This window comes from Bombus impatiens, unplaced genomic scaffold (genome assembly GCF_000188095.3).
Source record: "Bombus impatiens unplaced genomic scaffold, BIMP_2.2 scf_0264, whole genome shotgun sequence".
NCBI classification, from domain to species: Eukaryota; Metazoa; Arthropoda; class Insecta; order Hymenoptera; family Apidae; genus Bombus; species Bombus impatiens.
In genome coordinates this window covers 326,670-351,242 of record NT_176683.1, presented here as the reverse complement: position 1 = coordinate 351,242, position 24,573 = coordinate 326,670, and the positions used below count along the sequence as shown (strand labels likewise).

Genomic DNA, 24,573 nt, shown 5'->3' with positions numbered 1-24,573 from the left:
TCCATTCCCTTGGAAAACTTCATCTTCGTGTAACCAAATGAACAACGATTTTGAAGTAGAGTATCTGTAAAGGATCTCAGGACAGATTGGATCTTTTAAGGCCAACACAGGTTAAAGTTGATAAATAAGCCGGTCGGAAACGACAATTGAGCCGCTTTTAATTAAGGGAACTGCGACCAGATTTTACGTAACAACGGGTCCGGATATCCAGGCGATGGAATATGCAACGTGGCCAAGTGGCTCGTTACGTTTTCACGTTCACAAGAGGTAAAAGCAACCGATGCAGACCTTTTGTTCTGGCCCACTCGACGGCTGCAACTTTTCTTCGTTCGAGCTTTGTCGGCTTCTCTCGCTTTTCCTTCCTCCAGTACTACGTCAATCTTGATACATTCTCTAACGATGATTGTTTGAATTTTCCGTCGAGGAAAGTAACGTTCGTTCAACATCCTTCGTGCGGAATTAAAATCACAGTAAAAAATTAATTTGTCGGGAAAAATCGCACACGTGGAAAACGATAGGAAGAGCTGTTGCGAATAACGCTGTCGACGAAAGGATAAAAGCGTGAATATAAAGTCAAATCGTTTTGTTTGATCGGCTTTCGGAAGAGAGCGACGATTTCATCGATTTTTTCTATCCAACTTTACATCCGTTATTCAAGATTTCTACGAATACGAAAGAACGCTTGTAGCAGACGAGGAAACAAAGTTCTTCGAATTTCGAAATGAGCAAAGGAAACCTTAAGTGTCAGGCTTTTGAGCGCCAACTTAATCCTAGGTTTAATGACCTCGCAGTTTTCTGATCCGTTTTTCTTGTTTTCTGCTCTGTTTCCGCATTCTCTTTTCTACCGCCACATTATCGTCGTGCTTCTCTCTCCCTCCTTCTTTCTCTCCCTTCTCTCTCTCCTTTTGTCAACAGCAACGTTATTTCGATACTCTCGAGCGTCCTTAGCGCGTGCAATATTTCGCGTATTTCTACTCGAGAGACGTGTCTCGTTTATTGTAATACTTCCATGATCCTGGCGCCGGATGTTTCCCGTTGGAAGCAATAAAACCGACTTGTTCACGCTATGTTATCTATCCTCTATGCTTCCCCTAATTTCTTGATACGGGACGCGCTTGGAATCCCTTGTTACTTCTTACTTGGAGTACAGGTGAGCAGATTGGAGCACCTCGTTTGTGTCTTTTGCTTTCATAAGCATCTTCTATATGCTTTCTGTTATCTCTTCGAATATAACCTACATGGTATTTACCGATCGATCTTGTTATCTCAACGTGTTAACATCGATATGCAAATTTTATATTTTTTTTCTGTAGAATTCTGTTGCGTATTCCCTCATCACGTAATTGTAATACAGTGGAACTTCGTTTATGCGAAATTCATTTCTACGGATGAAATTTTAATGGCGTCTGGTTATATGAACTTTAGCTCAACTCCTTATCTGAACCACCGCCGAGCGTTAATCCACTTATAGGAACATCTAACAATAAGATGTAAGGTGTGGGACACGTCGTTGTGCGACACACTCTTATGCTTCGCAGTCGATACAACTTCGCAACATTATTATGTATTTAAGAGCAAATATTTCGTGGAATCCTCTTATACGAATACTGAACTAAATAAGAACCGAACTTCTATTAACTAAACGAAAAATTATAGGTGGTGGAAAGAAACAGACGAACTCTTATTATATGAGAAAAACTCATACGAACCAACTTGTCCCCTGACAGGTTCATATGAACGAAGTTCTATTGTATTTATCTATGTACACTGTCAATCATAAGTATTGGAACATCTGTAGATATTTAGTACAAATCCAATGCTTTTTACTGCTTTATATTCTACTTATTTTATGAATTTGTTGTTTCATTCGCATCGCTTGTGCTTCGTAATGTAAAGTATCAAGCAAAGTAAAATTTCAGCTTTCCAATAAATATAAAGTTCTGATACTTATAGCCGACAGTTTACGTAATATACACCTTATTTATATATAAATTTATTGGGTCATTAAAATTACCGTGCATTCTACAAATACAATTATTATTTTAATTTAAACGCTTCGATTGTCTTTCGATATCGTTGATCGTCCACGACAGACATTGCCTCGATCGCAAGTGTATCGGTTCTGAATGACCACCAAGTCAACGTGGTTTGTACCTAGGATTAAGTTTCGCTTTTCGTAGCTACGATTGGAGATACTATGTGCGACGTTGGATATTTTTGAACGTATCCTTTTAGGTTGAAAAGTTCTAATTAAACGTGCGAGGAAATGCGTTCTGTTAATTGCGCCGTGGTTAACATTTTGGTTAAGAGCGGTTTGGTATTTCCAGGATGTTCCTTCGAACGTTAAACAGGTTTACAAAGTTACGGTGGTTGGTCGTCGCCACCGTCACCGTCCGGTTTTCTCATTCGAAAGCCGCTCGAATCGGCTCGCCCGCTCGTAATTACACTCATTCACCCCTGTTTTGCCCTCTTCTCTTCGCTCAATTACGGCGACGCGTTCTGAAAAAGTGTATTTCCCTTCTGGTTTAGGGTTCGTTAACCGGCAAGGACGAATTGACTCTCGCCGATTCCGCGGTCGTATTAAAACTTTTCGCTCTCTCCTATCTCTACCAGACGTTTACACGCCCTGTTTCCTCAAATTGCGATACATGACGTATTTCTTGATTGAAAGAGCCTGTTTGGAAACGAATACTCGAAATATAAAGTTGACGCTGTAATAGGTACTCCACAAGACACGAGGAAAAAATTCCATGACGCGAAGGTAGATTGACGCGATAATTGGCATGAACGGCGAGCGATACAATGAAAAACGTTATGATGAAACTCTTCGTTTTCCTGCGACAGAATGGTAATGTGTAACTGATGATCGTTCGGGAATACAGAGGAAACCTTTAAACGCGGATATGTACTAACATCGATCATTTTTACGTGACCATAGTTTGTTGTTGATAATGATAGGTCTCAGGGAACGTGACCACGAACTTTTGTCGTTCGGAGCTGCCCGAAGCCTTACGTAAGCGATTTTTCATAGATAACAACGATCGCGTAATTCACTCACCAGTTATTCGCGTGACGTATCGATTAGCTTGCTTGATTATCAATGAGGAACATGTTACTCGTGATCGAGAATGAAATCAGCGAAGTAGACGTCACGATGTAGCAATAATTGAGCGAATTAGTGTGTACTGTCTGTAAAAAAAAACTCCGTAAATGCTTTTTCCATATGTCTAAATTACTTGACATTTTATTAATTGATAACATTATTATTGTAAAAGTAGCAGCTTTTCTACTACGAAATGTAAAGAGACGAATTTGTAGAGAGTAGCGAGAAGCTAGATCGATAACAATCGTGCCATCTAACGTAGTCGCTTGAAACCTCATCGTGTGTCGTAGCACGTAACTCATTTTTATCCGCATTTTTTAATCATGATGTAACTTAAAAGAAAAAAAAACGAAACGATGTCATTAAAAGATTTAACGAGTTAATTCAGTCGTACATAAAATATTTAAAAATATCATTTCCTTTATAATATAAAATATAAAGCTATTGTCTGAAACATCGATAAAAATTGGTGGCTTTTCTTCTTTTGGTTTTCGCAATGGTAATTCGTGTATTTCCGATTTTCTTGTCGCATATTAGCATATAGCGGATTATACATTGTCGAATGCGATGCACGAGACTTTATAATATTGTACATGCAAGTTGCATGAACGCTTAACGTCGAAAAAGCTTGTAGCTTTAAATCCCACGAAGTCTGCGACGCAAAAACCGTGGAATTCCGGGTCACAACGCGGCGCGACGCGTTTCTTTTTAACCCTTCTTTCGTCAGCGGCGACGAAGTTCTCGTGCTTCCTAAATAACTGCGCGGCACGGCAGGGGGTAGCAGCCAGAAGGGTAAAAAAGCTCTTCCCTCGCGAAGCTCGAAATTAATTCCAAGAAAATACCCTAGATAATTATGCACACGCGATGCCTTTATTATTATCCGTTACCCATGACTGTCTACACGGACATAGTCACGTCGATTTTTCTCGAATTCTTCCGAAAGAATACACACTCTGTAGAAAAGCAGACTTTAAAAAAGTTTACAGATGAGCTGAGATTCTCTTTTGAGAAGAAAATAATTCATCGAGATTGAGTTTCGTTGCTTCGATGTTGTTGTAGCTGGAGCCATTTCAGCGCCAATTTGTGGTATTTGATACATTGCTTCGTCGAAAACTTCGACGCGACTCTATAGACGAGAATTGAATTAATGCCGCGCGCATGGGTAACATTTTAAGATAATTCTAACAACGTTTGCAAATTTGGAACTCTCCTGTAAAAGAGACACGAAAGAGTATCGAGTTATCGAGCGAAAACAGCCATAGAAATCTGATTTACTTTGTACGAGCCATTAACGAACCAAACCGATCGTCAAGTCCATCGAGATCGTTCGGTTTCTGAAAAACTGTCTCTGCTAGGATTCTGAGTCTTTTATATCTCGATATCGCGTTAAGAAAATGTTTAGTGTACTTAGCATTGAAACGACAGATCGTTTGTAACAATGATTCTTTCACATTCTTTCGAAGTTTAACGAAATTTTCCAACGATAGAAAAATACGATTCGGTTGAAAGTAATGGAAATCGTATACTCTAATATTAAAATGAAGAAATTTTTAGAAAATGGAAGTGATCGCTTTGATTTGCGAATGACTCGTATACGTGAGATAAAGAGTGCAAAATGAGAATTTATCTATTTTCTCAGTCGTTTCTCCAATAGTCAGACTTTAGGGTTTTCCTGGTGCTCTTTGGTGCTCGGCGCCATGTGTTGCTATGGGCAGTTCTCGAAGGTCCACGCAGCACGCAATCCAAACAGGTGCTAGCGAACCAGGTAACGGACGGTTTCTAACAGCTGCCACACCAGGTGCAGCTGCCTTGCCCGGACGTCGTGACACGAGGCAACAGGAGCTTTTCACGTGCGGCCTCCTTCTCTTTCCGATTTCCTCCGGTTGCCTTTTTACCCTGGGAAGCGTATCATTCTACAAATATTCCCTTTTCTCCATTTTCCTATCTATTTTATCTTCTTTCGTTCGTATCTCGTTCTTTATCGAGCCGATGATTTATCTAGACCATCTTCTAGAATCGTGCAGGGTTTTCTGAATAATTTTCTCCGAGGCGATGGTTTAATTAGATAGTTCGACGTTGGATGAGAAATTTATTTGAGATTGCTTAAATTCAAAGTGGTAATCTCAAACCTGAGGGTATATAGCATGATCGCAGTCCGACTATTATCGAATAACGCAGTCGAGTTATAATAGCTTCTCCAAGCTGCTCAACCTTGGCTCGCTATAACAGTGCTATACTGCATTCTTCAGTCATATTTGTTTTACCTACTTCCAAGAGACGATACCTTCTTGTTATTTACACTTTCTGACATGTACTTGTTTTACTTTTACTTACGTCCATAATCAAAGCGTATAATATGTAGCTTAATTTAGCGATAACAAATTCACAGATAGACAAATCTACGCTACGATCGACTCGAGGGAAAATTAATTAATCGTCTCTAGAAAAATTTCCAATGAGAATCGTTAAAAAAAAGTTACGACCAAGGGTTGAATTTTCCAGGTGAAGAGATTTTGAAAATTACGGCTCTGTCGGAAACTTGGAATTGTTCGGAAATGTCCCCTTCCCTCCTCTTTCCCGACCGGCGACCGGCACATTCGAACAGGCCGCGCAACTTTCCCTTTTCCCGGGGGTACGGTTCGGGTCACGATGCAAAGCTGCACGGTAAGACCCGGAATAATGAAAAGCAGCGGCTGGTAATTCCGTTCGTGAATGAATGAAGGTGGGTGGAGTCTGAACAGCGGCCGAAACGGAATCAGGGGCGCATGACAGTCCTTCGAACCCTCTGCCTTTTCAGTTCCCGGTCGATCGTCCACGCGTGAGGATCCTCGAGTTCGTCCTCCGGGGGCCCTCTTTCTTCCCTCGAGTCTCGTTCCTCTTGCCGATCGAATGGATCTCTCGCTTGCGTCGCCGCGATCATTCGCCTTGGTGTTTTCTAAAAAACGTGACGTTCCCTCTACGACGATGCATGCTGGATTTTCCAATTTTTTGGGATTTTTCGGAGATCATAGGTACGCGCTTTCTTCAATTTTTACAATTTCGTTCTTTGTCGATTTTTGATAATCGATAGATTGCGAGCAGCATGCGAGCGTAATAATCCTTTTGCTTTGTCCTTGTTACATAGCGTTGTTGTATATTTTTCATTTTTTATTTCTATGTGTTTTGCGTCGTTTCAGTTCACCAGTGAGAAATTAAAGGGGAAGAAACAGACACTTTGAGATATTGTTTCTCAGATCCGATGCTTACCGGTGCATCAATCGGGAAAGTTGCGCGAGATAAACACGTTTTAATTGAGAAAATCATTCTTTCTATGTCGTGGATAATTAGTTCGATACGTTCATATAATTGCGAACTCTCTTTGCTTCGACATGTTCGTGTCATCGCGTCACTTTCGATTAGTTTGAGTTCGTTCGTTTTTAAATACGAATTATACGATTCGAGATTAATTTCAATTTTGAACAATTTAGAAGGAAAGCATGTATTTTTAAATCAACCCTTGCCAATGTATCGTTTAGTTCATCCTCTAAATTTGCGCTATGATGATCAGATTTAACCACGTAATACGCCTTATTGCTACCATCGCAGCGAATTAGACGTAAGTGTCCGACTCCGTGTACAAAACGGAGAATACAAGTTGGACAAGTGACTAACCACGAATTCCTGCTATTTCCAGCCAAAGCGTCGAGAAAACGAGCGAAATCATTCCTTTAACGATCAACCTTTGCAGGGGAGGTCCTTCGATGCTATTATCGGTTTCCTGCTCGGACGGAAACGCTCCAGTTTCCAACCCGCGTGTTTTTTCACCAACTTTTCCAGAATTCACGTTGTCGTGCGCAATTTCTGAAACTCGCCGCCTTCCAATCTTATTCCCGTGCATTTGCAAATTCCTAGAACTCTTGAAACTCTTCCACTGTAAGTTTTACTTACACTGTAACTTACTCCATTATCTTCGTTCCTATGTTATTTGTACCTTCACCGATATATTTCGCAAGTCGTAGTTTAACCCATTCGACACCTCAATATCGGCATCCGTACCCCGAATTGACGACGCTGTATTTATCGAATTCGTTCCATGAACCATTAGTCGAAAATTAAAGTTAAATTAAATTAAATTAAACCGTCTTAAATTTATATAAACTAAACTATCTTTTAAATCTGCGCCTTTCCTCCAGTCACACGAGGACGAAATTAAAATTATACTAAAAATGAGACCGATTCATGGGGGTACGTTTCAATTACTTGTCCGACTCGTTCTCCTTTTCATCGCCGCTCGGGTCACGTTTTCACGCGCGAAATAACAGCGAGGGTGGCGTAATCTCGAGATCGCCGTTGTTGGTCGACGTTTCCCTTCGGTAATTACGTAATATGCCCCGCGCGAGACGCGAGGTCGCGCGGTGACGAACGTAAAAATGCTCACGTGAGAGTCGGATCACAGTCGCCACCCTCTATTTCTTCTTTCTCTTTCTCTCGACGAGGGGTGACGCAGAGTCGAGAGATAAGCGAACGAGATCTCGCGTGTCATTTCGTCATAATTCTTGACGGTAATTTATGCTTTTCGCAGAGAAGTTGGTGAAACCGGGGAGGGTAGGGGGATGGTAGGAATAGAAAACTAAAAACAGACGCGGATAGTTTGGGAAAAGGTCGTCAGGAGATGGAAGAAATAGCGAAAACGCGAAAACAGAACCACTTTGCCGGGGACAATATCGTATGTTTGAGCTACTCCGTAAAATAAACAGCGGCCGTCTTCCTCCGGTTTTTCGCATTTTCATACGTTGTTTCAACTCCCCCGCCTCATACAAGCCCCCTGTCAGCGATTGTTAGCGAAAGGTAAACTTTGGATGCGTACTTTCATTCCGATCTTTTTTGATTTTATTTGACCGTTGCTTATTTCCTCTGGCTGTTGAGTTTCTTTTTCCACGTTGTTCTTCCTTGTTTGTTTGTTTGTTCCTTGGTAAATGTTTCTTTAATTCCACTCTGTTCCATGGCGTCGCCTTTAATTTCTGTTTTATCGAAAATTATTTCAGAAACTGTGACTCGTAGTCTGTCTTTTCTTTTCACCTCCATCTTTCCTTTTTTTTTCTTTTTTTCTTTTTTTCCTTTCGTAATCTTCACTACACACACGTCTGTCTTCTTTTCTTGGGTTTATTGCTGAGTTCCGTAGGTATGTCCCACGCTGCGTTTCGCATTAGTTCATCCAGCTCCACTTTGCCACTCTATTTTTCTTGCCGTCGTTTTCAATTTCTTCCTCCACGCTGCACTTCCTTTTCTTTCCGCAACTGCTCCATTATTTATTTCTCTTGTTTTCGCTACATCTCCTCCACGACAATTCCTCAGCCGTCTTATTCTCTTTTTCATTTTATTACTAGCTCAACATTTCTTCCATCAAGATCCTCCAGTGTCTCTGACAATACTCCCGCTTTAATCCTGTTCACATTCTTTTCTTCGTTCCGCTTATTTTTGGCTCACTTCTTCCCTTTTAATTCCATTTCTATCATCCCTCGATTCTTTCGCGTATTTCCCCTAAATTCCTTCTCTTACTTCGCTCGTTTCCGCGTTCCTCCGACAGAAGTTTTCCATTGAATGCTCCACATCGCCTTCGTCTCACTGCCCCAAAAGGAGGAACGGTAGAGAAAGAGGGAGAGATTCTCATGAGAAAGCAGTCCCTGCACGAGCCCGTATTCTTACGCAACCAACCAGCCGCACCGATGTACGACTGTTTATTAAAAAGCTTTTAGCGATATTAGACTGTCCACGAGAAAATTTCCTTCGAGCGACGAGGCGTGCCGTGAAATTTTACCGGACTCGCTCGCTCCTTCCATTCGTTATCGAGATATAGATGGGAAATTGGGCGGCAAAGTTGGCGTTAATGAAATCTTTCGTGGCAGATTTATCTATTAGCAATAGAGTAATTTATCCGAAAGAAAAGAGAGTATTTTGTCAAAGAACGTTTATGTGAGGAACTGGTTTATAGGATTAAAATTGCTTCTATTCTAGTATACAAGGAATGAAATGCGAAATTTGTTTTTCTTTTACGTTTGAAAAAAATTCGCGAATTCGTGACGGAATGAAAGGAGGAAAATTGCACGTTTTTTCGCGTGGTCGGGCCGGACAATAACCGTAAACTATTTTACAACCCGCTACCGATCGAATTTATTTCTCCTAGGAACGATGCTTCGTTACGACTACGAGAAAAACGGAAGAAATGAAAAAAAGTTGGAAAAATATTTCTCGACACAGCGAATGAAATATCAGAAGGTATAGCAGAGGCGAAAGAAACAGACGATAGAGGAAACCTTTGAAATCTTGTTATTACATAGTCCCGGTTTGTCTCCTTTCGTATCTTCCACGTTCTCTTCGCGTTACGAGAAATGACAGAATTACTCGACTATTTTCCCCGCTCGTCCTTGTTGACCGATCGTCGTCGGCACTCGTATCAAGCCATTTCCCCTTAAAATCGGAGTAAAAGGGAATCTCAGATTAATTCAAACGTACGAAAGAATTCCTGCCTCGATCTTGTTCCTTTCTCCTCGATGGCAAACTTATCGTTTAAAACTCGATTTTCCAACGGTAAAGTGGGATAATTGAGATCTTCGAACCCAGAGAACGAGACAGTGCTTACTTCATTTTAAATCGATTAACTCTCGGTGATTAGAGATCGAACATCGCTAAAGTCCCAACTAGTGTCCGATAAACTCCGCAAAGTCATCAGAGTGGCAAGCTGAAGCATTAGGAGCTCGCTTTCGCCCAATTACCGCGGTCTTTGATGCGTGAATAACCGCACACGCTCGTAGAAACTTCTCACCTGTGGCGCGCATCGATGCGTGTTCGCCGTTGACGCTAATTGTCGAATTCTCGCGCGATCGTTAACCGATTCGCGGCCAGCGTCCTGCACTTCTTTCTGCAGAAAGTACTGCCGGTCGTCACGAGCGTGACTTCCGCTCCGTTTCGTCTCGAAGAGCTCGCTTTCTTCCGATAGGACGCGGTTTGCGGTGTACAGGCTTGGATGACCGGTTGACATATGTGGAAAACCGTACATCCTTCCCGTGCGGCGGCCACCATCTGCCTCCTGTGCTGCTTGGCGGCCGCTCCTCGACCACACTCTTCCGCCCACCCTCTCCGTCGCTTCTTTCTTTTTGCGATTGAGGTCGAGGAACAAGGGATCGTTGTTACGTAAGGAGTCTATTCTGCTGGCTTATGGTCGATCCTGGTTTTGCTCGTGAATTCCTCGCCCTTTGCTTCTTGAAGTGTTAAACGTATCCTTTTCGTTGAATTGTTTAAAGAAGGTAATATCAGAACTTTTTTGATAAATGAAGAAAATTTGTGAGGCGATGAGATAAAGGCGTTGCATTAATCCATGTACATGGAATAGTAGAAGAAAATAATACATACGCCGTTCGTTAACAAAATCTTTTGTAAGAAGCGTAACGCAAAAAGGCCTTTGACGTTCGCCTTCGAGGAAATGCGAACGAATTTATCGCACGATCTAATATTTCCTCGTATAGATCAGTCTTGTTAGAATCATTTCTTGAAGTTGCTTAAAGAATACTTGCGTGTTACTATCGGGGCATTCTTTAGGCGCCTATTATGTACAAGGGAAAAGTATAACTGTAACGATGACGAGCGGAACAAAGGTAGCCGTAACGACGACGAGCAGGGCAAAAGGCAACAATTGCGTGCAGTGTCTCTGCGAGACCGGAAGATTGTATAGGTTATAATAAGTAATTGAATTACCCTGAATATATTAGAGGCGGCTGGCGAATGGCGAAGATAACGATGATGGTAAACACGAAGGGGAAGAAATCAGGAAGAAAAATAAGGATACTCAAGGAATAAGTTCAGAGGTTTGAAACGAGGCAAATCGATCGGAAACCGCAACGGTTCTCGTCTCATGTCGATTAAGTGGCTTTCCTTGGATAACGACGGAATATTTAATAATATCTTTCGATCATTTGTCACTCGCGAAGAATTCTTCACTGACGCAGCAAGGTATCTCGGCTATGTTGTCGATTCCGGACAGCTCGACATCGATTCGGAAAATAAAGTGGCTTCTTAATCTCCTTGAATTTCGTTTGCAAGTAAGAAGAAGCCATTGGAGACAATAATGCTCGAGAATATTGGCTTGATTTTTTTTCCGAGGCCGATCCTTCAGACAGATTTATTGGCTCGTTCGGACGAGAGATTATTGAATTCTTCGAATTTTCCTGTCACAGGTTAAAGACGTCGATGATATAATCCGATTGATTGTTGCAATTGCATATCGAAGATCGGCTCGGATATCGAAGTTAGGGAACAAATACTACAAATATAAGCAGGGTATTTCCGTTATTAAAATATAAAATAGGAGTAAGAGACGATAAGAGACAACGGTTCTTTAAATAATTTCATAACGTTGCGCATGATCGATAGAAAATAAGAATAGAATTATACGATTACGATTTATCTAACCTTATCGATCGATACTCGATTGATCTGACGCGATAAGGTATCTTTATATCTAATAAAACATTTACGATTTTTCAAATACATTTATCCAAGTAAAAATTGCCCATTTGGTTAAAACACGCGCAAAAGACTAGCCATCCTTAGGTCATTCTTGTCTGCCCTCCGATATTCCATCCCCTTTTCGACCTTTTTCGCATTGTTAAATTCTCTCGCTTCAGTCGACACCGACAGTCGGTTCGCTTCGTTAATACCTTTGATTTTCTCCCAATTAGTATAGCGAATTATTCATCGCCTTTGTTTGCCAGCTCCTCGGGAGAATAATAAGGTCGAAATGATCCGTACAGGAAATTATATATCGATGAAAATTAACATTCTTGTTTAAATGAATTTGGCCAACGATTTTCATTAATCACCTTATGAAAATTGATGGAACCATATAATCGCGTCTCACTATTCAATTAAAAAACAAAAGAGCAGAGAAGCTATGAATTTCCAGCCTCGATATATTGAGTTTCCGCAGCGAATTAAAATCGCCGCGAAGAGTTAAACGATTTAGGCAGTCAAATGGAGCGTGATCGGTCGTGGAATCGACGAGAGCTTAATTTACACTAGCGCTACGTGATCCGCATGCTTCGATTTGTTTTCGCCTCGATGGAGTTACAGGAATCAGTGAATTTTCGGCGGGCAATATAGCAAGAGGTAGAGAGACGGACGAATGTCTTTTCGAGATCCAGCGAAATGAAAGGAAGTCCGATCGATCTGATCGCATTGCTATCCCTGCTCTTCCTCTCATTGAAAACTTGTAACGAGGCTTTTGTAATGCGAGGCATTCGAATGCAAATGCCCGACGGGCTTCTTCGCTACAGTTCGCTGAGAAACGACGTCGATTTAACGATTATCTTGGTCGAGAGGAATCTGCGGTTTCAACGCAGGTTCAAACGCCATCTCATTGCCCGGTGCAGATTTCAAATACGATTGATTTGTAATTTTTCCTTCATTCGCTACGATAAAATATGAAAAGGACCGTTCGTTTACCGTGGCGTCGATGGGGGTGATCCGATGTAGAAAACGAGTTTGATGGAATTAAACGAGAAAAGTTGATAGAAAAGTTGGAAATTCGTGAATTAGAAGCGTGTGTAGAAAAATGGGATTTATTTCTTTAAAACATGCGCATAAAAGATAACAGAAAAACGATTTAAAGAGGAACTTTGAAAACGATTCGTGGGGAAATTACGTGGGCTTATTTCTATTCTATTTTACAAGTAGAAATCCAAAATCCTTTGTATAGATAACATTCTTGCGCTTCATTGTTAGGTCCATCGGTTACAAGAGTTGGACGGGACAAGTTTGCTTAAATACATTGCAGAATTCTATTCAACCTCACTCAGCATTCGAACGTTGCAACGCAGCGACGTGTACAAAGAAAATCGAAAAGAAAGAAGATAGTCACAGTAGTCTCATATACACGTTAACGCGGAACGGCGATTTCCTCTAGCACTCTCGTTTTTTTTCTTCGTAGTAGAACACGTATTTTATCTATCGAAATTATAAGTACACGAAGTATGCGATGGCCATTACGACGACCAGGCCACCCACCCACAGCATAGGCGATATTCCTTGATTCTGTTTGTCTTGACCATCTTTCGAGTAACCCGACGGCCACGTCTGCTTAGGCGTGCTGCCATTTTTTTCTGCCTCGACCAATTCGCCGACCTTGTAAGTCTTCATTAAATCCAACGCATCTTTAGAGTGACCCACGTCGTCGAAGTCCTCGGAAGCGTCTTTGCCACCGTGATCCAATAGAACCTCCTCGCCACCTGGATGCTCGTTTAAAAACGTCGTCACATCGTACACATTGTCGTGTATGATTATCAACGTCTTATCCTTGCAGTTGAGGCTAGCAACTTCGCTCCTCGTATACTGTTTACTCATGCTTTCGATGGAAATCTTCAATTACAGCAAGAATTCTGAAATTACAGAATAGATTAGTTTAATTATTTGAAAGTTTTAGCAGATACATACTGGATGGAATGGAATAACGCGATAGAAAAGATTAATGTTATTTTCTTTTGTTTGTTTGAGAAGAAAGAGAGACAGAGAGGGAGAGAGAAAGACAGCAGTCGACTATTTATGAGATTCCTCTCATGTTTCAAGCAGGAATTAATAGTTCATGCGATTAATCTTGTCGGTGAAAGAATTATCAGAAAAAACGGTATTACGTAGCACAGTGATGCAAAAGGTTCGGTATCCAGTCGATATAGTTGATAGATAATATGCGAAATGTAAATATGAATAATATTTATGAGAGGAGATTTAGCGAGTCGAAGTTTCAATAATTGTTTTGTTGTATCTAAAGATGGTTGCGCTCCAGATTCGGGTCATGTCCTATATATACTCCTGTATAGTACAAGCGATAAATATTTATGCATTTCGGGGAATAGCGAACAAAAGACGGTGCATAGATGAAACGTAAACGAATTCCTATTGTCATGCCAATCGAATAACGAATAATCTTCTTCATCGATTATATTTACACATTTTTTCAACGTATCACAAAATTTAGAAAAATTGCAATCGCTTTCGTAATAATACGAAAGTACGGTTACACAATAAATTTTAAGCAACATTCGTTTTAGGTTTCATATGGAAAGATTATAACAAAATTTGTGCTTAAAATATGTAGATTCGTGTCATGTTTATTCGTCGGTTATTATTGGAAGTACAAATTTTGGAGGACGATGGAATAAATAATGCTTTGTCACGTTGAATAACAATTTGAACTTTTCAACCTGCGAGATCGTCGTATTTGGCCAGATATTACGCGTCTTATAACGAGGGCACCAGCGGATAATGTTAATTTCGCGTTGATAAAATGTTCGATCGATAGAGCTACGATATCTCATTTGTTTCGTTAGTCAGCAGAACGTTCTTTTTCGACAGATAATCAATAACGATTTTATCGAGGTCCTTTGTACCCTCATTCGCTTGATGTCCGTTATTTGTCGAGTTGATTGTTCTTGTACTCGCGACACGATAAACGTCTCGCGAAACGTTTCATTACGTAATGATTGATCGATGCTAGAGAGATAATGACAATTGTAATATCGATAACTGAGTTAGTTGCGAATATATTATATACGTCGCGTATTTCGTGTTTAGAAAACTTGTAGTATGCTTTTGATTACAACGCGATTTTAGTTTAAGGTAATAATCTCAAGATGATTAGAAAATGATTTATGCACCCGATGTCAAGTGGTAAAATTTCATTCAGTCATTTTCTGACAAATCTCATTCATCTCATTTTGACTCGTGAGGAAAGAAGCGAAAATATTGTCGATAAATCTACGGTTAAATACGGTTGAAACAATTATTTACAAATTGAACTTTCTGAGGTGTCATAGTCTTGACCTAATTCAAAAGAGTTGTTTTGCATTTCAACTTCTTTCAACTTCAATATGATAAGAGATATTTGCAGTTATTGTCGTTTCAGGAGGGCCATTTTAAAGAATACATAAATATGGAACAGAAATTTGCGAAAAAAGCTATGAATTGCGGCGGCAAGAATTTGCCGGTGTTCTCGCGAATATAAAAAGATAGAAGAGTATATAAATATTTTCGAAGCAGTTGCGAAACAGATTCTAACTCGCACGAAGGCATATGATTTTCGGCGTCATCATCCATGATTGCGCGAAGGTCATCCAGATTACCCAATCGGCGCGAGCGACGATTCTCTGCTTTTTCTAGCGACACAGTATCGTATAAAACTTTCCACGAGCCCGCTGATGAAGAGATATCACTAATCACGACGACATTTTTACAAAGTGAATATCAATCTAACGGAGGCAACGAGACTCGAATATTCGAGCGGTGGCGTGATCGATCGAATGATTTAATCAGCCTTGATGCAATTACATGTCAAACTTCCTTATTTTTCGTTGAACGTGCCAGTAAGATGACTTCGTAGTCAGTCGCACTCAATGGAAGGTCCTAATAACTGTTACCTTGAAAACACAGCGAATTACGTCATTCTTTGTATTCACAAGAAACTATTTCGTTGTAAGCATACAGGAATAGTTATTTACAGCATTGATAAAATCAGGCTGTCGATCTAATTCTAAAGGCATTCGATCGTTCAGGATCTGCGTCATCGATTATTTTTTATTTATTCAAAATTACACGTAATTGCGAAGATTCGAACGGTAAAAACGACGAAAAATACGCAGCGCACTGTACGAAAGAGGCTTATCGGTTGTCGAAAGTACAGGTATTCGAAAGAAATAATTTAAATCGGTCGGTCGTCCAGGCAGATCAGTCACCGAGGAGGGACGCTCGATCGAAGCGCCTCTTTTCCGCGTCGGCCATGTCTGTTCTGGCCGGAATCGAAGGTTCCATGCGACGCACGAACATCACACGTTATTCGTTCACTTGCTTCGCTGATGCCCGAGGTCGAAACTGCCTTCCTTGTTTATTAGAAGCGGAACACCTGACCACGTACCTTCTCGTTTACGTTTGTTCGCCTCTGAAACACGGCTTGTCGCTACTGCTTCTCGTGCCTCGACTGCTCCAAATCGTCGGATTCCTTGGTCGATTCTCTGCGACCCGTAGCGCGGCGTGACGTGCTTCTGTGTATTCTCTCTACTTCTCTGTGGTAGAAACGTGCGGAGGAAAGAACGCGGTCGAACGAAAAGGGAGGAACGATGGTCGAACGATCCGCTCTGACGAGTTTGCTTACGACGCTGCACCGGCACAAACACTGCCGCCAACCAGGTCAGCTCGTAGTAGCTTTATCCTTGCCCCCTCTAGATGCTGCCCCACCATGGGCCCCTTATCATCTTCGATTCCCACTCGTTCGCCATCTCCTCTCTTCTCTCGCTTTGTCATGCTGTACGAAGAGAAGTGGAAACCCAACGTCGGGGAAATTATTGCTCGCGTGGGTCCATATTTCTTTTTGGCATCGTTATGTGTATAGGTCGATGGTTTGTTAGACGAACCTAAAATTGCCCTAATATTAAAGTTGTTCGTGTCCGTTGTACAAATTGACACGAAAGGAACGCAATCGTAAATGCTTTTTTCTTGGCGATGTTCAATGACAATAGCGGGCCTTCGAAGCTTATAGGAACGACGTTCTTGCAAATAAGTCGCAGTTGTTCGTAGAGATTTTTCTACCACTTTTAAGGCCAGAATAACATTGTTTTTGTACCACGCTGTATTTATACGACTTAGTTAGAAACGCTAATGGAGGTCTCGTTAATCGGTCGTATCCTGTTCTGCAAATTTTGCTTTGCTCGGGTATTATGTACTTTGCTAATCGATAGACGTGTCAGGATCGATCCATCGTGCACGTCATTGGACGAAGCAAAAAGTTCGTTTTATAATTATAAGATGTGTCGTTACGTATTAATGAAAAGGTATCGCAAATATATATGCGTATTAAAAATGATATGTTAAAAGATGGAAACGTTATCTTCCTATTTGTATATCGATTTTACCGTTTCATTTCGTCGATAGTTATAGCAACTCTATCCGTCCTACGAATTTTACGTATGGGAAGTATGCGCATATCGTGACGTAATATTTGAGGATATTCGTAAAATAACTTAACGAGTGTACCGAACGCGCCATTAAATCCTCTATGAAAATTTCGCTAGTAAATACGGCGTTTCGAAAAAAACAAAGGAGGATCCAAGAATCACGGCCGATTGCGAGATCGTAAGTTACGAGAGTTTACAAACGAAGCAACTGATAAAATTAGTATTCATAACGACAGCCGATTTAATAATCGTCTCAACCAATGTTAAGTCGTTTTTAAAACACGTGACGATATTGACGTTTCATTATTGTGTAAGCTGCGGACATGTACTCTTTCCGCTTTGTACTCAATGAAAATATGAGTCGTTACATACTTCTTCCGTGTGAAAAAAAGATAATGATGTGACGTTATGCGGTGTTTTTATGAGAAGGCTACTTCGCAACGAAAGCAGAACGACCTTTTATGATATTCGTGGTAAGTCTGCACGAGGCTAATAAACTCTTGAAAATGGAGTAAGAAAAGGGTAGGACAGGTTCCCGGTTTACTTTCCATTCATTGGTCGAGTAACATCTTCCGTTTTATTTTTCAAAACAGCAGCTGCTGAACGTTGTTGATCGAATGTCATTTCGCGTATGTATGGCCGTGCTAATAGATTATATAATAACGCGTACGTTATACGCTCCACGTCATAAAAATAAAGCAGTAATAATAATAACATGAATCGATAATCGACCAGTTCCGTGGAGACATGGGATCAGCCTAAATTCGAACTCACCTTGTGTATTGATCGCATTATAACATGCAGACCGACTTTAGTCGCATGCAACTGCACTCAGCTGGAACTGCACTCAGCGCGATCTGTACGCGCTGACCATGTAATGCAACTGCATCCATTGTGATTATCGTGCGTCTATATTAATAAAACATCACGCATATACTTAAATTATTCTGAAAGCGTTTCGACTCTAGGCTTATCCTCGCTGCGCTGCGAGAATCGTTGCACGAATATCATACGAAACGTCCGATTCCGATAGTTTTCCGACGCGACGTTCGATCTGTTGGATTTTTATCGAAAAATTGCAATTTACGTTTAGGAGAAAAATGTATTATTCGAACGAACTGTACGGAGCCATATATCCGTGTAAAAGATTGATCCAGGTTGGGAAGGGATTGAAATCACGTTGCTCCAATTAATTAAACGAACGCATTGAACGTAGTGAATTCTGTAAATTCTCTATATAATTACGTTTGCAAACGAAATAGGAGCGGCTGGTAACAAGAACCGCGTGGTAACTAGTAATTTTCCAAATATTCCGTCCGTTTGTTTTCACTTTAAAACTCGCTTGTTTAAGCGATAGTTTCCGCTCAATCTCTTTTGCAATTATGTGCTTGTTACGAGTATGCAACGAAGTTTTAAAAAAATAGATTGCTTCTTTCTTTTTTTTTTTTACATGTGTGTATCGTATGTTTCATAAAGTTTTATAACATCGAAACTGGAATGTTGGAGAAACGCGCGAACGAAACGGATTCTCGGGCTAAAATGTCGGCTGCAGTCAGTTGAAAACTGCCAGTCACGATGACTAGGAGGCTCTCGTGCTCGACGTGGTTGCTCGATTGTTTGGCGAATCACGCTGCATCAACGAAATTTCTATGCCATGCAGGGATTATGTAGCTATCTCGAGATAATTTCTACGGTGAATATTGACTTCAACGTTGTGTCAATTTTCTACGCGTTTTGCAACTATGCTCCGCGCGTTTAACCGGTCGATATAATAGCGAGATATACAAACGACGCTGTTTACTGGGATGGTTCGCGTGAATGGTTATCGCGATACTAGTCTGCGGATGTGATATAAAAAAAATAGCTTGTTTTATTGATCGCGTGTCTGGATACGGGAGTACATCTTGTTCGACTGAATTTCCGTGTCACGAATTTTAATTTAAACTCGCGGCCGACGTGCCAGAATATCGAGGAAAAGATTGAATCTAGCTTGGCCAGACGTTGGAGAACATAATTTCATTGGGCATGTATTTTTAAATATTGAAAAATAGACTGCGATCGGAATTAAATGAAAACGTCTCGACCTACCGCGTTTGAAAAACGAAACGACCAAGATACGACGCGCTTAGTTGTGTTTCGAAACTCGAACGAATTGATTCGAGCCAGGTTCGGTAAGTTTCTTAACGGCTAGGTAAGATATTTACAAGAAAAATTCACTTTCTCCTATCGTTTCTTTGATATGAATAAATACATTTATTCTATATTAATTATACATTATCGTGCCAGGTTTCTGTGTCATTGGGAAACAGAAGAGAAGAGAAAGAACGAACAGAAACCCCCACTCGTAAAAACGAATAATCGTTTTATTCGTCGAGTTCGCGCGTTTATGCTGACTTTATTTCCTTTACGAGTACCAGAAGTAATAAAATATAGATGCATAGACGACAACAGCAACTGCGATCATCACCGGTAGCCACGGTGACCGTTCGTGCTTCGGTGGCTCGTATTCCCAGTTGTCGTCGTCTATTGTGTCTTGCGCGCCTGGCAAACAGAGATTAATTTATAGCTATATAAAATCACATGCTTGTTAGATTTTTCAAATTTCTTTAAATGTTTTTAACTTTTTAACTCGACCGTGTAGAATAACGAGATAGATACATAATTTGCGATTGAAATTAAGATGCGGAAATACGAGGTTCGTACATTAGTCGCAGTTCTATTGCTTATCAGTTTTTCAATATTATATATGTCTTGTAGATAGTGGATAACGTATTACTGGAAGGATGACCGGTATAGAAAATTTGACTGGTTATTTCACTCAACACAACCATGAAGATAAGCACGCGTATTAACCGAATGTGTCACGTATACAAACAAAACAACAGAGCAACGCGTAACAGTGCTGTTAGGATTAGTCATTTTTTCCAGCAACAGTTTCATACGTAAGAGATACTGCACGAATGAGTAAAAAGAACATTCTTTTTTTTACCTTCCATGACCTTTTTCTTTGTTGTTCTTTATATGACATAAAAATTGAAAGTATTATGACAAATAGATAACGTACCCCCGGAAGATGTGCCTGGGGAAGATGTCGCGTCTCCGGAAAGGCTACCGACCACCGTTCCAATTTTATAGTTCTCGCGAAGTTGTATAGCTTCGGTGGTGTGTCCAATGTCGTCGAAACATATCGTCGCGTCTTGCCCACCTAAATTCAACAAGACTTCCTCCCCGCCTGGATGTTCGCTTAAAAATTTTGTAATATCGTACACGCCGTCTTGATACACGATCCATAGATCCTTAGCCGTGTTGTGTTTCGCTACCTCTTGCGCCGAGTAGACCTTTGACATTTTTCTGTTTAATTTTACTCACCGGAAATTCTTGATATCTGAAGAATAAAAAATAAATCGGAGGTATTACTTTATTTTTTTTTTAAATCCTATCTACATAAAGATAAAGATCAGTCGAAAGTAAAAATAATGTTGACATTGATGTTTTGCCTATCTGTTTACGATACGTAGACTTATTTTACCGATATCGTTGAAGGAATTTGTAAACTTTGATCGGGTTGTCGAGTCGAGATTTCACGAGTGTCAGCCTTACGAAATCTATCGTCTTCTCGATCTTTGTAAAATCGTATTGCGATAGCGTTGGTGTCTGAACCGGAAGGCTGCAGTTCCAGTATCAAACTATGTGTCTTCGGTAACGGCTAAAGTTCGTACCTCGTATTGATTCCCGAGTCATTGGAGATTTCACATTGTTTTCTTTTCTTATTTTCCGTTTAAAAGATGTCTTGCACGAAGTAATCCTTCCGCTGGGAGCAAAAGAAATGGCACTGCGCGAGACATCAATCGTCTACGACTAAAGTCAATGGCCACGCGAACATTCCTCTTTTTTCTTCGAGAAAGCCGGTTTCTCGGTCATCTTTCACGTGCACGTTCGTATTTGACGCGACTTCCTATTCTCGTGTTTCATGATATTCACGGTACCCTATAGCGGATACATTTTTTGGAGAAAGACGAATATTTCGCGCGACATTCGAAGATCGTCCGATTACGCTCGTTTAAACATTCATGAGCTTAGTCGTCAATATTTTGTTTTTTACTTTGGTTGTGTGAAAGGATCCGGTAACGCCGTGTCATCGTGACTATCTAGTCGATCTAGGTCTCAAGTGTTTTCAAAGTCTTACAAAGTAGAAAATTTATATGCTATCCGAATGATTGCCGCGAAAACCTTCGACGAAAAAAAAAAAAAGAGAGAAAAAAGCGAAAGTATCAGAAATTAAATACTACTTTGCATTCAGAATAATCGAGGCTTACCTGCATAAAATTTGTCGACCGACGTTATTAACGAGTTCCTCGAGCTCCACCGATGATAATATTTTCGAAACAGTCGTCGTCGTAGCTAGAAACCAACTGAATTGGCACAATTTTTTTTCCTTACGGCGTCGAAGTTCGAGACTCTATGAACGCATAATGATCCGATGAAAATTCATGCGTCATTTGCGCAGTCATTTACACAGAATAGAACTGCGTTATCGATCGATAAATTCTTCATGTGACTATCGAAATCATGTCCGTTTCGTTTTAATACCGATGCCCACGGGCGTCGGTTTATTTCTCTGGGGAGTCGTGAAATAGTAAATATAAATTTGCACCATAGAGAGAACCGTGCAACAAAAGCAAATCGCTCCAAGAGCACAATAGACTCTGTCGGTCGCTCTCTATATTACGATTTTCCGAGTAATGGAATGTTTTCGCTCATACGGTGCTATATATTTCTTGCATTGCAGTATCCGGCCATTTAATTAGTGTAATCCTTTGTTAATTTGTCTCTGTCGTTAGACAGAAAGGAGCATAAATCGTGCCTGTATATCCAAATCAGTGTCCTTACACCGTTATCGATTTTTTCGTTATTTTTGTTATACGCCTCATTTGCACATGCAAATTTTGCACGTTTTAGTCTACGAGTTACCTTGGCTTGAATTCCCAGAATCTAGATTCTACCAACGCTCGATTTTTGTTGATATTTCTGCCAGCAGAACGTCGAGCTCGTACGATTTCTGTTCGTCGATCGATCGTTCGATCGTGAAATTATCTGCGTTTATTCTTTCAATAAAGCTCGTCAAGTTATTTGAATCTGTCGAATTGCGGAAGCATCGTGGTATGCCGTCACACGGTGAGAATCAACGTGTAAAGTTTAAAGTGCAAGCGTTAGTTGGCAAACCGGAAGTATTTAATATCTCGAAAGAAACAAGGTGGAATCGAGAGGCAAAGGGTCGAGAGTGTTCAGACAGATTCTGTCTCCGGTAAAAGCGATCCGGTTCTACGTGACCGGATGTCTGCGTTCGGAAACGGATGGATGGATGCAAGGGAAGCGGACGACGCTATTCGCTTTGATCTGTGTAATTAAACGGTGCAATTTCCACACAATGTCGAATATCCATTGCCGGGAACGCGTCTGCTGATTGGATTGCCTCGCGTCGATCTTTTCGTCCTCGCGGGAATGCCGAGCAATTTTCAAGGAGGAACAGCAAATTTTGGCAATTGTAATTAGTAGATATATTCGAGATCGAACGACTGGAAAGTGTCAAGCTTTCCACTTCGTTAGATTCGAGTGGAGAGGGCAGACGTTGAAGACCATCAAGGTAGATGAGCACGAACGACAGGGGTGCAATTATCTTTACATCTGCCAGTTCGTTCCTAATCACCGGTTCTCCTTTCATTACGATCCTCCCTGATTATCACGGCGAATAATCGCGTTAATTTCATCAAAGCTGTCTCACGCGATTCGACTTTGTTTCAAATCCATTGCAAACGATATCCGCGTTGTATTCCCGAGCGGATCAAGCAAAGAAAATGCAAAGAGACGAAACCTTCTGCGAATGTTGTACTCTGACAAACTGAGGTTTGTCACGATTCGTGTGATCAGAAGTCGATCGCTAATTTTAATTACCGCTGTGTTGCACGATATTTCTTTATTTCTTTCTTGCAACACCTCCCCCATTTTCCTAAGAGAAATCAGAGATCTTGGCACGATAATTACGTTAAAGCGTTTCTAGTAGAGAGAAAGAGAGAGAGAGAGAGAGAGAGAGAGAGAGAGAGAGAGAGAGAGAGAGAGAGAGAGAGAGAGAGAGAGAGAGAGAGAGAGAGAGAGAGAGAGAGAGAGAGAGAGAGAGAGAGAGAGAGAGAGAGAGAGAGAGAGAGAGAGAGAGAGAGAGAGAGAGAGAGAGAGAGAGAGAGAGAGAGAGAGAGAGAGAGAGAGAGAGAGAGAGAGAGAGAGAGAGAGAGAGAGAGAGAGAGAGAGAGAGAGAGAGAGAGAGAGAGAGAGAGAGAGAGAGAGAGAGAGAGAGAGAGAGAGAGAGAGAGAGAGAGAGAGAGAGAGAGAGAGAGAGAGAGAGAGAGAGAGAGAGAGAGAGAGAGAGAGAGAGAGAGAGAGAGAGAGAGAGAGAGAGAGAGAGAGAGAGAGAGAGAGAGAGAGAGAGAGAGAGAGAGAGAGAGAGAGAGAGAGAGAGAGAGAGAGAGAGAGAGAGAGAGAGAAAATGAAAACGCCTCTGTTGGAGAGGGATAGATTAAAGGTGACCAAATGGCTACGTTTACCGCTTTTAACCCGACCCTGTCTCTGAAAGTACAATCTCGAGAAACAAGGGGTCGACTGTTAACCAACTCGAAGCACGCGATCCGACCATTGGCGCCTCAGAATCGCACGACGTGACGTCGAGTTATCGAGCGAAGAAACGCGACAATCGTGATCGGTCGCGATTAAAGTTTCACTTTCTTTGCCCGTTGCTCCCCCGCAAAACTCTACGATTTTCTTCTTTGTTTCAAAGAAGCGATTTTATTATCGTTATTATTTGTTATAATCTTTACCTTTCAGCTTATATCGCATTTACTTTACATACATTGCAAACTCTTTTCTTCCTGTATGCATTCAAACGAGTCATTTTGCAAATGAACTCGCATCGTTAAAACGCATATGTACATTATATATCTACCTTTTTTTAACCGTATGCATTTTCTGTATTACAGAAGACCGGAGCGAGGATCAAGATCTATTCGCACTGCTGTCCTCACAGTACCGACCGGCTGATCAGCATTTGTGGCAAACCGAATACCTGCATCGAGTGTATTCGCGAGCTAATCGCCACCATTAAAACCGTAAGTATCGTCGCTTATTTCGTTGCTGATTGATTAGCAAGAAGCAAAATTAGAAACGCGAAACAATTCTTCTCGCTTTCGTTACGATCCTTCTTCAATTCTTCCGCAAATCCAAGAACCTAGAAACCCTTCACACGTCGAATCGAACAACTATCACAATGTCCATCGATAGAAGCGATCCTTTTAACATTTTATTCGATTATTTCAGTCTCCGCTGAAAGGCGTGAACAATCCTTACGATCCGCACAACTTCGACGACTACTATGCGGACGACTACGGTGGTTATGGAACGGGCGATGGTGGCCAAGGGAAAGGAGGCGGCTTCGGCGGTCCTGGAGGCCGC

The 24,573-nt window shown here is 41.1% G+C and overlaps 3 protein-coding genes across 3 annotated transcripts in view; 1 reads left to right on the top strand and 2 right to left on the bottom strand.

Moving 5' to 3' along the window:
* Window positions 1-24,573, top strand: part of LOC100740704 (heterogeneous nuclear ribonucleoprotein K) — a 62,584-nt gene that overhangs the window by 32,219 nt on the left and 5,792 nt on the right. The window contains exons 8-9 of the mRNA XM_033320303.1: window positions 24,102-24,230; window positions 24,439-24,568. Of these exons, the coding sequence (XP_033176194.1) occupies window positions 24,102-24,230; window positions 24,439-24,568 (259 nt within the window). The remainder of the gene's footprint in view (window positions 1-24,101; window positions 24,231-24,438; window positions 24,569-24,573) is intronic.
* LOC100740216 (cytochrome b5) lies at window positions 12,683-16,361 on the bottom strand. The gene is made up of 2 exons (XM_003488786.2): window positions 16,041-16,361; window positions 12,683-13,512 (listed from the first exon to the last, which is right to left on the bottom strand). The coding sequence occupies exon 2, from the start codon at window positions 13,475-13,477 to the stop codon at window positions 13,091-13,093; it is 387 nt and encodes a 128-aa protein (XP_003488834.1). The 5' UTR covers window positions 13,478-13,512; window positions 16,041-16,361; the 3' UTR covers window positions 12,683-13,090.
* Window positions 19,307-20,832, bottom strand: LOC100749524 (probable cytochrome b5 2). The gene is given in 3 exon segments (XM_024367036.2): window positions 19,307-19,617; window positions 20,141-20,461; window positions 20,796-20,832. Coding segments are annotated over 3 exon segments (480 nt in total). The 5' UTR covers window positions 20,818-20,832; the 3' UTR covers window positions 19,307-19,480.

Excerpts from the sequence above, each read along its gene's own strand:
- LOC100740216 (XM_003488786.2), bottom strand. The coding sequence starts at position 13,477 with ATGAGTAAACAGTATACGAGGAGCGAAGTTGCTAGCCTCAACTGCAAG.